The sequence below is a fragment of the Dendropsophus ebraccatus genome, chromosome 15, assembly GCF_027789765.1.
Source record: "Dendropsophus ebraccatus isolate aDenEbr1 chromosome 15, aDenEbr1.pat, whole genome shotgun sequence".
Taxonomy (NCBI): domain Eukaryota; kingdom Metazoa; phylum Chordata; class Amphibia; order Anura; family Hylidae; genus Dendropsophus; species Dendropsophus ebraccatus.
The window spans coordinates 65,895,169-65,909,525 of record NC_091468.1 but is presented as its reverse complement, the minus strand read 5'-3'; the positions used below and the strand labels follow the sequence as shown (position 1 = coordinate 65,909,525).

Below are 14,357 nucleotides of genomic sequence, written 5' to 3'. Positions count from 1 at the left end.
CCACGTAATGTTCCCTATAAGAATCTATCGACAGATTAAGTTCCTTGGAATGGATTCTATCATCAGGTTTGACTATGATAAATTGCTTGGATTGCTTATTAGGTAAATTTAGAGTGTAAGGAATGTTCTTTTTAGTATCCTGATCCACCACTTTGTTGTCTGGGAATAAGACTTATGAAGACTTACAGTATAAGAAATATGAAACCACTTGACTATGCTGGTCCGAGCCCCTCCCATTTTTGGCCAGAAGAAAATGGGAGGGGTCCACGAGGGCACAGTGCAGTACTGATAAAGTCATTCTCCAAGTGCAACTAACAGTTCACTTTTGAAAAATATTTGTATTGATATTACTGATAATAATAATACCGTATTTTCCAGCGTATAAGACGACTTTATAACCCTGAAAAATCTTCTTAGAAGTCGGGGATCATCTTATACGAAGGGTAAGGTAAGCCCATCCGGTGTGGGACCACTAAAAAACAAACAAACAGTTGACTCATCTGGGGCCCGTTCCCGGCCTCCGCGCGCCTCCTGTCCTGTTCCCAGTGCAGGCAGTGTGACGTACACTGACTGCGCCGGGGATTCCCAAAGCTCTCCCGAGCAGCTGAGCGTCTCAACGGAGAAGCCCAGAAATGCTTGGCTGCCGGGAGAGCTTCAGAAGAATGACAGAGGCTCCGGAAGGACCCGAAGCCTCTATCATTCTTCTGGCAGCCGCACATCTCCGAGCTTCTCCGATGAGACCCTAAGCTGCTCGGGAGAGCTTTGGGAATCCCCGGCGCAGTCAGTGTACATCACACTGCCTGCACCGGGAATGGGACAGGAGGCACGCGGAGGCCGGGAACGGGCCCCAGGTGAGTTAACTGTTTTTTTTTTTTTTTTTTTTATGTAGCTGCAGTTAACCCCTGCCTAACTGTAGCAGGGCTGGGGTTAACATTTTTAGGCGTATAAGGTGAACCCCTGACAATCTTCTTGGGGTCGTCTTATACGCTCAGTCGCCTTTTACGCTGAAAAATTTGGTAATACATTTGTTGTTCCTTTTATTCTTAGATATTTATCTTCTTACATTCCCCTATAATCTAAATCATGGGCAATCCCTACACTAAGATTGTCAACTTCTGGATGAAATATGGATTATGTTTCATCTTGCAGTCCTTCCCACAACGGGAAAATGAACTGATCCCTCATCATCACATTGACGTCTATTATATTGATAACATTTACCGTATGTTAAAAAATGAACTCTCACGAAGCAGATCGATTTTTATTGATATGATAAATGCTGATAGAGAAAGTACACGGTAAGCAGGAGTTGACAGTTTATACATTGCAAACACAGCATTACAGCGATATCATAGCGGAATTACCAGTAGTCTAGTAAGACTGTAATACTCCACCTGTGATTAGCTTCATTGTGACAATCAAGGATAATAAAAAGATCCAATAGTTAAAAATAGCTTCTCCATATGTAATAGCTTTAGAATTTTTTTTTTTATAAATTGTATATCATGAAACATTTAAATTTTATATAATTTTTTATAAATTTTAATTTCATAGTTTTTTTTTCTAGGGATCCTTAATTGACTGTAGATGATAATATACACATAAAATTATAGTCAAGAAAATACTTTGTATCCTATTTACAAGGAGTCGTTATAAGGCAGCACGCAGCATGGTTTTCTTTCAATGATTTCCTAATTTTATGCAATAAACGGAATAAAACAAATCGAATGTTGGTTACTCCTTTATTATCTGAAAATATTCATGTGTCTGATCATAATGCCTAACTTCCATGGTTAGGTCATCGTAGTGATGCAGTGATCGTATATATAGCTGAAGCTATAGCACGTCATCTAAGCAAGCACAATAGGCAAACGGATATAAAATGGAACTAAACATCATCTATTTCTGCAATAATGGCTGGAATTCCAAACTTAGAAAAGGTCACAAGCTAAATGTCTTTTCCTATTGCTATCAATGAATGTTTGTTCTTTACAATAAGCTTTCAAATCTTTTATTCTCAGATTAAATTGGACCCTTTCTCCATTAATACCACCTTATTTCCATGCACCCATATTGTCCATGACCAGCATATTAACCCACAATGTGTGGGGGTAGGCATGCAAATGGCACCTGTCCTTTTAATAAACTATACAGCCTCTAATGTATTTTACTCTTTACACCTATTAAGGAGGACAAATTCTTAGTTTTTTTTTTTTTTTTAAGAAGAAGTCTGGCGGATTATAAAATCTTGCAGCCAGCAGGGTCAGGGAGGAAATGAATTATAAGTACTAAGTCACCTCTTGCTGTGGTGAGTGACGAAGCCGGCCACTGGTCCACCACCGGGCTCTGAGATGTCCAGAGCTGACACCTCACGACCCGTCTGATGGACTGGACGCTCAGCCAGTTAGTCACTGGGGCAGGACGCCACTCCAGTCACTGATTGGCTGAGCAGCCGGTCCATCAGCTGGGATAGGCCTCTTCTCCTGACTTGTGATGTCATCACACCGTGGAAGAAAATGCCTTCCGGCGGAGGTACCAAGGCCGGTCCCGCTGCTCACAGCGGGCACGGGGAGAGGTAAGTTAGTACTTGTATTTAAGGTCCCCACTGCACATGCTGGCTGCCAAATTTTATAATCCGCTGGACTTCTCCTTTGAGTCCCTATCCATAAAAAAAAAAAAAAAATAAACTCTATGAGATCTAATACGTAATTAAAGCGTCTGCCCTTGAGGAAATGTTGGCATTACAACCTTTGTATTGTATTATGGCTTTTAGGTTGTTTAGAATTATTGTTTGTTCTCTATCTCTCATTAATACTATATGTTACAAAATGTATTACTATTTGTTACTTGGTAGTTTAGCTTGCTTACCAGCTTGCCTATTCATTTTGCTGGTATCTTCATTGTGTGAATATCACTATGTGTTTTACATCCAAACAAGAGACAGGCATAACCCTGGGTAATAGTTTTAAAGTTGGCACAGACCATTGTGTTTAGAAAAGTTATTTACAATCCATTAGTTATGCTTATTTTGTCTTTAGGTGGTTACAGAAACCTACATAGAGTCATTAGAGAAAGTCGTCAAGACTTCGCCAAGTACTGTATCTTCATGTGCAGATTTGTAAACCCATTTGAAACCTCTTCCAAATTATATAATTTTTCTTTCAATTATAAAATATGCACTTCTACCTATCAAAGTCCTTGGTATTTTACATTTTGTACACCTAGAATAAATGTATATGATGCAACATCCACCTGTTGCTTCATCAAAGAATATACCATCTCTGTACAGTGACAATCTTTGTCTCCTATCGAAAGTGCTTGGACCTTATTGTGCCAAACTCAACAGGATTTTTAGTCTCATTCCATCAATGAATTAAAGCCCTGTAGTTATCTGAGTAACTTCAGAATTCATGTCATCTCTTGCAGGAACTCCTGAATCCAGACATGACATTTCCACGGCTAGTCATACCTGATGGTTAGTCCTATCCACTGTGTTGGCCGTGGAAACGCGGTCGCGAGTATTGTGACGCATTCGGGTAGAGTTTTGTTGCTCAATAGTAGAAGATGTAGGGATGCAAAACTCTCTAAAGCATCTCTTAAAGTTCTCATCCAAAAAAGCATAAAGCACTGGATTAAGGCAGCTGTTTGTGTAACCTAGAGCAATGCATACGTGCCAGGTCACTGTCTGAAAAAGAGAAGGAGGGATATTGATCAAGGCTTTAATAATAACATATATATGAATTGGAGTCCAGCAGACAATGAACACAGCAACGACCACCAGGACCATCCTGGTTATTCTTCTCAGATTCCTGTCTTTTTCTTTGGAGCCAGACAGCATTCGGACACTCTTGAGTCGTAAGATCATCATCCCGTAGCATACTGTTATAATAAGGACCGGCATTATAAAGGCAAATATGAAGACACATATTTTCAAGAGGTTGTCCCAGTACCAGGAAGGATGTGGAAATATAAGAGCACAATCAGTTGAACCTTAAAAACATAAAAAAGGTTAGTGTGTATTTTTTATTATTATTATTATTACTATGAATGCTAATATTTTTTAATTTTAAAAGAACAATTTTGGTTTACATAAGGAACCTTGTAACATTAAATAGCTACCAGGAAATGCTTTAGTATATCTTGGATGTAGTCTTTTAAAGGAGAAAAAAATATTTACTGAAGGCAGGGGGTGAGAAAATGTAAAAAAAAGTACTTATACTTACTGATACCTGTGCCCACGCTTCACCGCGGCCCATTCCAGGGGCATCAGCCGGTGCTCTTTAGCTCTCCTCTCTTCCACATCACAACCCGGTTGATGGATGCCCCGCTCAGCCAGTCAGTGACTGGGGCGGGACACTGCTGCAGTCACTGATTGGCTGATGGGGCATCCATCAGCCAGGACAGGCATTTTCCCCCCGAGTCGTGACATCATCAGAACTCAGGAGAAAATGTTTTCCGTGAGGGTTCCCGGACATTCTGGCATGGCAATTTGCGAGCACAGGGAGAGGTAAGTAGTTGTTCCTTATAATGTTCCCCCCAGCTCTTGCCGGATTTTAAAATGAAAACAAAAAAAAGAAAAAAACAACAGGCTTCTGAACTCTTGCACCTGAACCCATGAACCTTTAGATGTTCCCAACAGGTTGATAAATTAGTCATACATTTCTAGCAAGAACACAGAACCTATATGCAGAGAAGCTCCAGAATTATTTAATGAGAAATACATGTACAGAGCCAGAAGTAGCAGGGCACCCTTTTATTTAAAAAAAAAAGGAAAATTTACATATCTGTATATCCCTGAATGTAATGAGTGAGGGGGGCCTATCTTATTGGATCAAGGATACGTTGCCCATGTAGCATATCAAAGAAAACCAGAATAAATTTGCAGTTTTTCTTGTGGTTTAAAAGTTATCAGCACAAAAAGTACAATAATAATCAGGAATGTTCCCTGTGATGCTCACCCATTACTTGCTGGGATATGTAATTGTCCCTTTTGCTTATAAAATAAAAGGGTATCCTGAAAGCTTTAAATCATTTTTAATTTACTAAAACAGATGAAGAAATCACACGTCCTCTTGCGACTTGCAAATAAAATTAAAACTACAGAATCTTTAATTCAGTGATGTGGACCTTAAGAATCATAAGGATCATGGGGGTTGGACCCTTGCTGATCATAAAGAATCCTAGAATCAGAGTAATATACAGTATATCTTAGTTTTGTTCCTACAGGAGAATAGAGGACTATTTGGGTATCTATTTAAAGGAATACACTTTTTTTTAATGACTTACCTCTGTCCGTTTTTGTGGTTGCCATAAACATTACGGGCAATCCGATAGCTGAGGAAAGGATCCAGTTGCAGACATTAACAATTTTGGCATTTCTTGGTGTCCTGAAGTCAAGAGCTTTCACGGGATGGCAAACAGCTATATACCGGTCAACACTCATTGTAGTAAGAGTAAAAATACTTGTGAACATATTATAGTAGTCTATTGATATAACAATTTTACATACAATATCACCAAAGGGCCAGGTTCCCATAAGGTAATTCACACTTTGAAAGGGCAAGGTACTTGTTGCAAGGGCATCTGCTAGGGCAAGATTAAAGATGTAGATATTGGTGGCTGTCTTCATTTTTGTGTACCTAGAATATAGAAGAATTGTCCATTAGACTTTTATAAATGTCCATATTTTTATTATTTACACCATGCTGGAAGTATTTTTTTTATAAACAAAAATTAGCAAAAATAAATCTATAATGGAATCTCGATAGCATCACTTTAGGGTTTATTTTATTTCAGGCTCATTTACAAATAACCTTTCAGGCCTCGAAGAGATTGAAGTTATGTGAGTAATGTAAAACCATATTTTTTTACTTCATTTCCTGTAATCTTGTCTAAATTAGTGACTCGACAAATATACCTACATTATTAACAGAACAAATGTCAATGACACAAATCAAATTTACGATTGACGCAACTGATTGATTTGGAGGATAAGTTACTAAATAATAAATGATGGTATTGATGGGAAGTACATATAACGCATAGCACCCCCATCAGTCTGTTTCCTTACAGCTTGTGTCTGCTGTCCAATAGAAAGAATAATCTTTTGCTTGGCAGGGTGTCTGGTTCACCCAAAAACTTCAGAAAGAAGTGGAAACACCAAGGAAATGGAACAGGAATACTAGGGGGAGAATGCAAGAACATAACGTGGAAACAAAGTGTAAGAATATAAAGTGAAATTACTAATTAAAGTTTGAACATAAAGTCATCAGTACAGTACAGGGTCCATAAATACTATTACTGTTATTAAACATTAAGAAAGGAAACACAGTTCCCGCTGTAGAAGGATGTGTAACCGTGCTGTGCATTGACTGACATAGGGTCATTCATGAAATACATCAACTAACAGGCCCAGTAACCACATATTGATTCTGTGGTTACAATTAGAACCCTGTAAACCGCAGAGTTTCACACACTTATTAACATTTGTTACCATAACTTGCAGAATTCACACGCCAATTAAGGTTTATAATTTTCCTTGTGGGTCACCTAGAAGAAAAATTCTGTTTAAGTTAGTGACAGCACATATTACCGAGTATGATTAACCTGGTCCATGCCTGCTGATAACTGATAAATGGGAAGCAGGCAAACTATTTCTAAGGCAGGAATCATAGCGGATCATTTGTGCAGATGCTATAGGAAACCTTGGACTCAACGATCAGAAATAATTGAATGTGTTACTTTGACTTACCCAGTGCTGTAACTAACGTAAAAATAATTTTTCTTCTAGGCAACCCACAAGGTATGTTATCAGCCTTAATTGGTGTGGGAATCCTATGGTCTACAGTAACAGAAGTTAATAAGCATGTGAACCTCTACTGTCTGCAGTGTTCTAAATGTAACAAACCATTATGTGGTTAATACGCCTGTAAGTTGATGTATTTCATGAATGAACCTATGTTAGTCTTTGCACAGCATGGTTACATGTCCATCTATAGCGGTTAGTGCTACGAGTACTGTGTTCTCTTCATGTTTATTAACAGTAATATTATTAATGCTATGTTACAGTTATGTACTGTACTGCTGTCTTTATGTACATACTTTAATCTGTAATTTTCTCATTATTAGAGATGGGCGAAGTAGCCGGAAATTTGTTTTCGCAAATTTCAGGTCAAACTCGTTAAGATTCACAAATCGAATTTTAAAAAATTTAAATAAAACATCCAAAACTATAGTCGCTACAATACTGGGACTATTACAGAATGGTGAATTTGTTAAAGCATGTTGTTGTAAAAGTGTCAAAAATTAGAAAATCACGAAAAAAAAGTCAATCAGCCAGTCAGTCAGCCAATTTCTGCCATTCTTCTATTCTCTCTGTCCCTATATTGCTCTGTTAGTCTCTCCCTGCTCTGCTGTAACTGCCTGCTGCAATCCTGCTCTCCTCCACACACAGCTGAATGGCCACTTTTATTACCAAACTGCCTTACATAGAGGGTGAGGGGGAGGTGCTGACATCACAGAGGGGCCTGCAGCTGATTATGGTTAATCTTTTTCTCACGCCCAGTGATGCTTCAGAGAGCATGTGCAGCCGCCATTTTGGGGTGTTTTTTTTGCAAATTTCCTTGACGAATCGGCAGGAATTCGCTTCACCGAATGAAGCAAATTGAAAGCATGCTTCACAGTAAATTTTGATTCACCAGATTAGCTTCACTCATCTCTAATTATATTCTTCTACTTTTGAGACTTTTGGGTCTTTATAGGCTACAGGCCTGCCTACCTACTTAAAGGGGTTATCCAGTGCTACAAAAACATGGCCCCTTTTTTCCAGAGACAGCCCCACTCTTGTCTCCAGCTTGGATGGGGTTTTGCTGCTCAGTTCCATTGAAATGAATAGAGCTTAATTGCAAACCGCACCTGAACTGGAGACAAGAGTCGTGTTGTCTCTGAAAGAAAGTGACCATGTTTTTGTAGCACTGGATAACCCCTTTAAGCTTTTCCCTACATTAACGCTGTTCCTCCTCCAGCTTCTCTCCCTGCCTACTAAATGATGGTGTCTGAGCTGAACATCAGGTGACCCAGTCATATATAGACCCAGGTCACCTGGCTACAGCATAACAGAATGTGCCAGGCCTTCCCTGCAAGTTTATTGGCTATTTAAAGTTGCCAGTGTTTTAGTCAATTAACATTTGTAAGCCCAAACAAGAATTGCATAATATGAAATCCACATCTTTCCAGAATCAGAACCTTTTTTCTTTTCTCTTGGCTTAGTTTTGACAACAAAACAAAGCCAAAACAGAGATACAAAATGCTTCTCAGTACATTAGACATAATTGCACAATTTACCACATATCCATTGTGTTTCCAAAATATGAGTAACATTTCAACCCGATTTTGAATGCAAACATAAGAAAAGCATTATACATGCTCCTAATATGAACTGTTCAATGATACAAGACTGCTACTGGGAAATCAATCTGCCAATTTATCTAAAATTGGATCTTCCCATTTAGCAATTATTCTTCATTAGCTTGAATACAAAAATCAATGTGTGCTAACATATGCATAATATGAAGGCCGCATTACTGTAATTTTAGTAATTTCAGATCCTTTCATTTGAAATGGAAGAAGAAGGCTAAGTTCACACATCTTTTTTTTTTTTAAAGAGCGGACGCTGATTGCAATGGCCTGAGCGTCCGTTCTTTACCGCAGGGGCGGCATTGCATTGAAGTCAATGCAATGCCGTCCACTGTGTTCGCATATTGTTATTCTAATGCCCATTCTTTAGAACGGGCGTTAGAATAATGTGCCTGTCAGTTATTTCACTGAACAGTGTTCGGAAACAGTAGCAGTTCTCACAATGCAATGTGCAGCGGCAGGCGTACATTGGATTGAAGTGAATACCAAATTGATTTGCGGACACACCCAACAGTGCCCACAAATCAATTGTGAAAAAAGAACGTTTCTGCAGCCGATACAGAGGTATCAGCTGCAGGAAGGGGATGAGTGCTGCCTGGTGGTTGACTATTTAACAGCATAGCAACGGACGCTGTTAAACAGGAGAGTGGACCTGGATACAGTAAGTATAGCTGTTATATAGCAGCCTTCAGGAGACTGGACCTGGATACAGTAAGTATAGTTGTTATATAGCAGCCTTCAGGAGAATGGACCTGGATACAGTAATTATAACTGTTATATAGCAGCCTTCAGGAGACTGGACCTGGATACAGTAAGTATAGCTGTTATATGGCTGCCTTCAGGAGACTTGACCTGGATACAGTAAGTATAGCCGTTACATAGCTGCCTTTGGGAGACTGGACCTGGATACAGTAAGTATAGCTGTTATATAGCTGCCTTCAAGAGACTGGACCTGGATACAGTAAGTATAGCTGTTATATAGCTGCCTTCAGGAGACTGGACATGGATACAGTAAGTATAGCTGTTATATAGCTGCATTTAGGAGACTGGACCTGGATACAGTAAGTATAGCTGTTATATAGCTTGCTTCAGGAGACTGGACCTGGATACAGTAAGTATAGCTGTTATATAGCTTCCTTCAGGAGACTGGACCTGGATACAGTAAGTATAGCTGTTATATAGCAGCCTTCAGGAGACTGGACCTGGATACAGTAAGTATAGCTGTTATATAGCTTCCTTCAGGAGACTGGACCTGGATACAGTAAGTATAGCTGTTATATAGCAGCCTTCAGGAGACTGGATCTGGATACAAGTAAGTATAGATGTTATATAGCTATACTGGAATTTATCTGTGATAAAGTAAGTTTAGACCTCTGTATAAACATTACACCCAGAGGCCACTGAATGCTGGACATTGAAACCTTACCACCGTATATACAGTACATATGCAAGCTTTTTTTTTTTTTTTTTTAATAGATGATATCTGTGCAATAATACAGAAGTATAGCTGGATACAGTAAGTATAGCTGTTATAAATACAGCTGCCTGTTTGTAAAGAACAATGGATGGTGTTGGTAAAAAAAAAAAAAATTACACAGAGGACATTTCTGCATGTGGAATTGAAGAACCTTTTTGCTGAGGGCACTTACGCCATCAAATATTGTTTACTAAAACAAAAGCAGAGCTGACTGAAGAGCTCTCTAAAATATACATGGAAGATGATATTATGGGTGTCTGCGTATTACATTACATTATTATAGGATGTATTATATAATAGTATAGTGTTCTAACATCAAAAGATGTTAATCCAATTAGCACAGATGTACTGTAGCTAAAAATAAAAGTACAGATGTCAAATCTGGTGTGGTTTCTACTAGAAGAAATAATGCCTTCTACCTAGCTAGTATCTATGAACTTAAAGGGGTAGGTAATGATAATGATGAACTCTGTTGAAATCAATGGGAGACTTGATCATTTAACCAGGTGCCCTTTGCTCTGCAGTGTAGGGTGTGCCTGGTTAACCTATTGCATTTGTGTTTAATTTTTGTATATTTAGTCTCTCGAATGGAATGATTAAATGAAATCCAGCAGTATTTTCTGGCAATTTACTGCATCCAGACGGAGTTCTAAGGTGTCTTGCAGAAACCTATTGCATTTTTTCATTCTAATTTTTGTATACTTCATTTAAACATCCATTGGAGGGACAAAATGTACAAAAATTAGAACAAAAAATGCAGTCGGTTACTGCAAGATACATTAGAACTCTGGCAGGATGCAGTCAATAGCACATATCACTGGAGTTCTATTGTGTCGATGCTTGATAAAGCATTATCTTCAGCTGATCATACTTGCTCTACACTTATTATACAACAAGACAAAAGCTGTACAATGATCCCCAATAACTGTGATAAGAGCGTCTATCCCACCTGTAGAAATCTTGTTTAGAACAGTCAGAGCACAGAGACACATATAATTCCTGGAGGCGGGGGGGAGGGGTGTATCAGGAGATCACATGACCTGACTGAAGCTGCATGATGAATTTAAAAAAGTACCAAACAAACCCCAAAACAACTAGAAGTGAGAATCCTACAACCAGCATTAATGAGGATGTGTGTAAAGGTTTAACCTGAATATAATGATGTCAAGAAAAATCTATATACTACAAATCTATATGTTATATTTAGAACAATCAATGAGCAACGGTTTTATGAGACAGACAGGATTGACAAGATTTAATGTGAGCTATAAATCTATTTCTAGAAGCCGTTCATTACAACCAGTATAACAATAGTAAAATGTTTTCAGAATTTAAAATAATGCTTTAAAAAACATTTTTTTTTTTATTTTATTTCAAGTTTGGATTCAATATATATATACAGTAGATCCACCTTTGCAACCACGTCTGTAGTTAATCATTTATCATAATGCATGTAGTTTAAATAAAATTAAAATTAAAACATTTATTAGGGGATAGAGAATGCAAAGCTTAGAGGACTGATTTGTGGACTTATTTTGGCCTATTCTAGCCCATTGGGTATTGTGACAAATCAGTTAAGTTCCCTAGTAGTGATAAGCATATCTTAAGAAAAAAAAAATCCATAAAAATAAATTGACTCCCCCTGGAAAACCTATTGTCTCTGGAATTGGATCAGCTACGAAGTATTTTTCTAAATATGTGGATTGGCTTCTTAGACCCCTCCGGAGAGAAGTTCCAGCTCTAGTTAAAGATACAAATGAATTTTTGAGAACACAAATTATTTAAAATTGGAAAATTAATGTAGTTTGACCTCTATAGATAAGAAGAGCCTATATACATGAATGCCACAAACTCTAGGGGTGAAATATACATGTGAAACGTTAATGGTAACAGCCTTGTGTAACAGGGCCCTTAGGGAACAAATAAGATCATTGGATCTAATGGCAGTCTATGGAACCTCCATAAGACGCAACTGCAAAGGCTCCATTATAATTCGGTCCATTGCTACATTAGCAGTGAGATCGGAGATGAAGGGGCTAAGCGCTTCTGCCCCTATGTTCTAGAGATTGTCGGGGGTCTCAGCACCCGGACCCTCACCAATACAAACTTCTTACAAGTGGCTATAAAACGTCAGATGGCTGTTCAAATGACAGGTACACTTCAAGACCACATAAGCCCCCCCTTTTTTTTATTTCAAGTGTATATTAATACAGAGATTCGTAAAATAAATAAATTATATTTGGTCCTCTCAAAATAACATGTTGACTTGGATTGATGGAATCACAATGTATTTTGTGGGTTTGGGAATACAAGGATCAGCAGCTAATAATGCTTGTGTGGCCGGATGAGGCATCTAACAAAACAAACAAGTTTGCCTGGAAATGTTGTAGGTGAAAAGACTTAAGGAGCCACTAGGGACCATTAACTTAATTACTTACTATTCAATATGTCACCATCTTCCAACTTGGATCTTGCACAGAGCCGCAATGTGGTCATAAGAACAAGGATGTAGAGTGTTCAGCTTCTTACTGCTGGGTACTCCAGCGGGGGGGGGGGGGACTTTTTTGCTGAGACCGGGGAGGAGGTGGCCGAGGGAAAAGATGTCCACTCACCCCCCCGGTTCCAGCGGCGGGTCCCGCATCGCAGTGCTCCGGTGCCCGGTTCCCGGGCCCGCTCAGTGACAGAGGCGGGATCTGAGCGGACTTGAAACGGATCCCGCCTCCTTCACTGAGTGGCTATTAGTGGGCACAGTCCGATCGCCGTGCCCGTTAATTAAGTAATCGGAGGCAGCTGTCAAAGTTGACAGCTGCATCCGATCACTTGTATGCAGCTGTCCCTGGTGTCTAGTGGCGGAGATGTTGTCCCGTGTCAGTTACCTGCCGGGGTCTTCGCCAAAATGGCGCTGATCCCGGCTCCGCACTTGGTTGTTTTTGGCTGCAGCAGCCAAAAGCAATCAAGTGCCGATGTCATTGATCTATGCTGTATAACTATATACAGCATAGATCAATGACAGATCAGAGTGCATCAGGGGGGCTTCTAGTATATGTGTAAAAAAAAAAAAAAAAAATGTTGTTGTTAATAAAAAGCCTCCTCCCCTAATAAAAGTTTGAATCAGCCCCCTTTCCCCGTGTTATAAATAAAAATAAATAAATAAACATGTTTGGTATCGCCGCGTGCATAATCGCCAGAACTATTAATTAATCACATTCCTGATCTCGCACGGTAAACGGCGTAAGCGCAAAAAATCCCAAAGTGCAAAATTGCGTATTTTTGGTCGCATCAAGTCCAGAAAAAATGTAATAAAAAGTGATCAAAAAGTCGTATATGCGCAACCAAAGTACCGATCGAAAGAACACTTCATGGCGCAAAAAATGACACCTGACACAGCCCCATAGACCAAAGGATAAAAGCGCTATAAGCCTGGGGATAGAGCGATTTTAAGGAACATATATTTGTTAACAATGGTTTGAATTTTTTACAAGCCATCAGATAAAAGAAAAGTTATACGTATATGTTATATATCGTTTTAATCGTAACGACTTGAGGAACATGCATAACAAGTCAGTCTTACCCCAGGGCAAATGGCGTAAAAACAAATACCCCCCAAATAAAAGAAATGCGTTTTTTTTGTTCAATTTCACCACACATTGAATTTTTTCCTGGTTTCGCAATGTATTTTATGCAAAAATTAAGCCTGTCATTGCAAAGTATAATTAGTGACGCAAAAAATAAGGCCTCATGTGGGTTTCTAGGTGGAAAAATGCAAGTGCTATGGCCTTTTAAACACGAGGAGGAAAAAACAAAATCGCACAAACGAAAATTGGCTCTGTCCTTAAGGGGTTAATGGGAAGCAATCACTGCCAAAATGCCCAGGAAGCTATATGTATAGCGTAATAAAGCCCCCTGACCTTCCAAATATGTAACTGACAACTATGAGCTTTGCATATACCCCCAAAATGAATTTAATAAATGTTCTGCACCGTATGCAAATTACCCTCAACTAATCATGCCGCTAATTGTTCGTGTTTGCCGATCATGAACAATTTATTCCATGGTTATAATGATCATTTTAGAACATTTTTGAACATGCGGCAACTGCGCAAGTTTCCCCCACCACTTTGAAAGAGCCAATGAATGTGTGGGGAAGGAAGGGCACCCCTTATCCCTATCAAGGATGAAGCTTGTTCAGTGAAAACATTGCGTTGGGTGAGTGGTATTACTAGGCAGTTCATTACACTGTAGGAGGATAAGGGGTCATTTATATTGTTACCTTTCATTGTCTATTGGTTTGCACTCACAATGTTTTGCAATGTAGTGTGTGCATTAGTCACACTTATTTCCCTACCTCCTTCTGTTGACTGATATACCATCAGCTTGTATATATTATTTTATTATCTGTGATTACCTGCCTTGTAAGCCATCCAATGTATGTACTGTTTTGCTTTCTAATCCTTTTTATTTAATT

The 14,357-nt window shown here is 38.9% G+C and overlaps 1 protein-coding gene across 1 annotated transcript in view; it reads right to left on the bottom strand.

Annotated features, from left to right (window-relative positions):
- Window positions 1-1,568: 1,568 nt before the first annotated feature.
- Window positions 1,569-14,357, bottom strand: part of OPRM1 (opioid receptor mu 1) — a 57,836-nt gene continuing 45,047 nt past the window's right edge. Inside the window, exons 2-3 of the mRNA XM_069954146.1 lie at window positions 5,287-5,639; window positions 1,569-3,990 (exon numbers count right to left, since the gene is read on the bottom strand). Of these exons, the coding sequence (XP_069810247.1) occupies window positions 3,464-3,990; window positions 5,287-5,639 (880 nt within the window). The 3' untranslated portion in view covers window positions 1,569-3,463. The remainder of the gene's footprint in view (window positions 3,991-5,286; window positions 5,640-14,357) is intronic.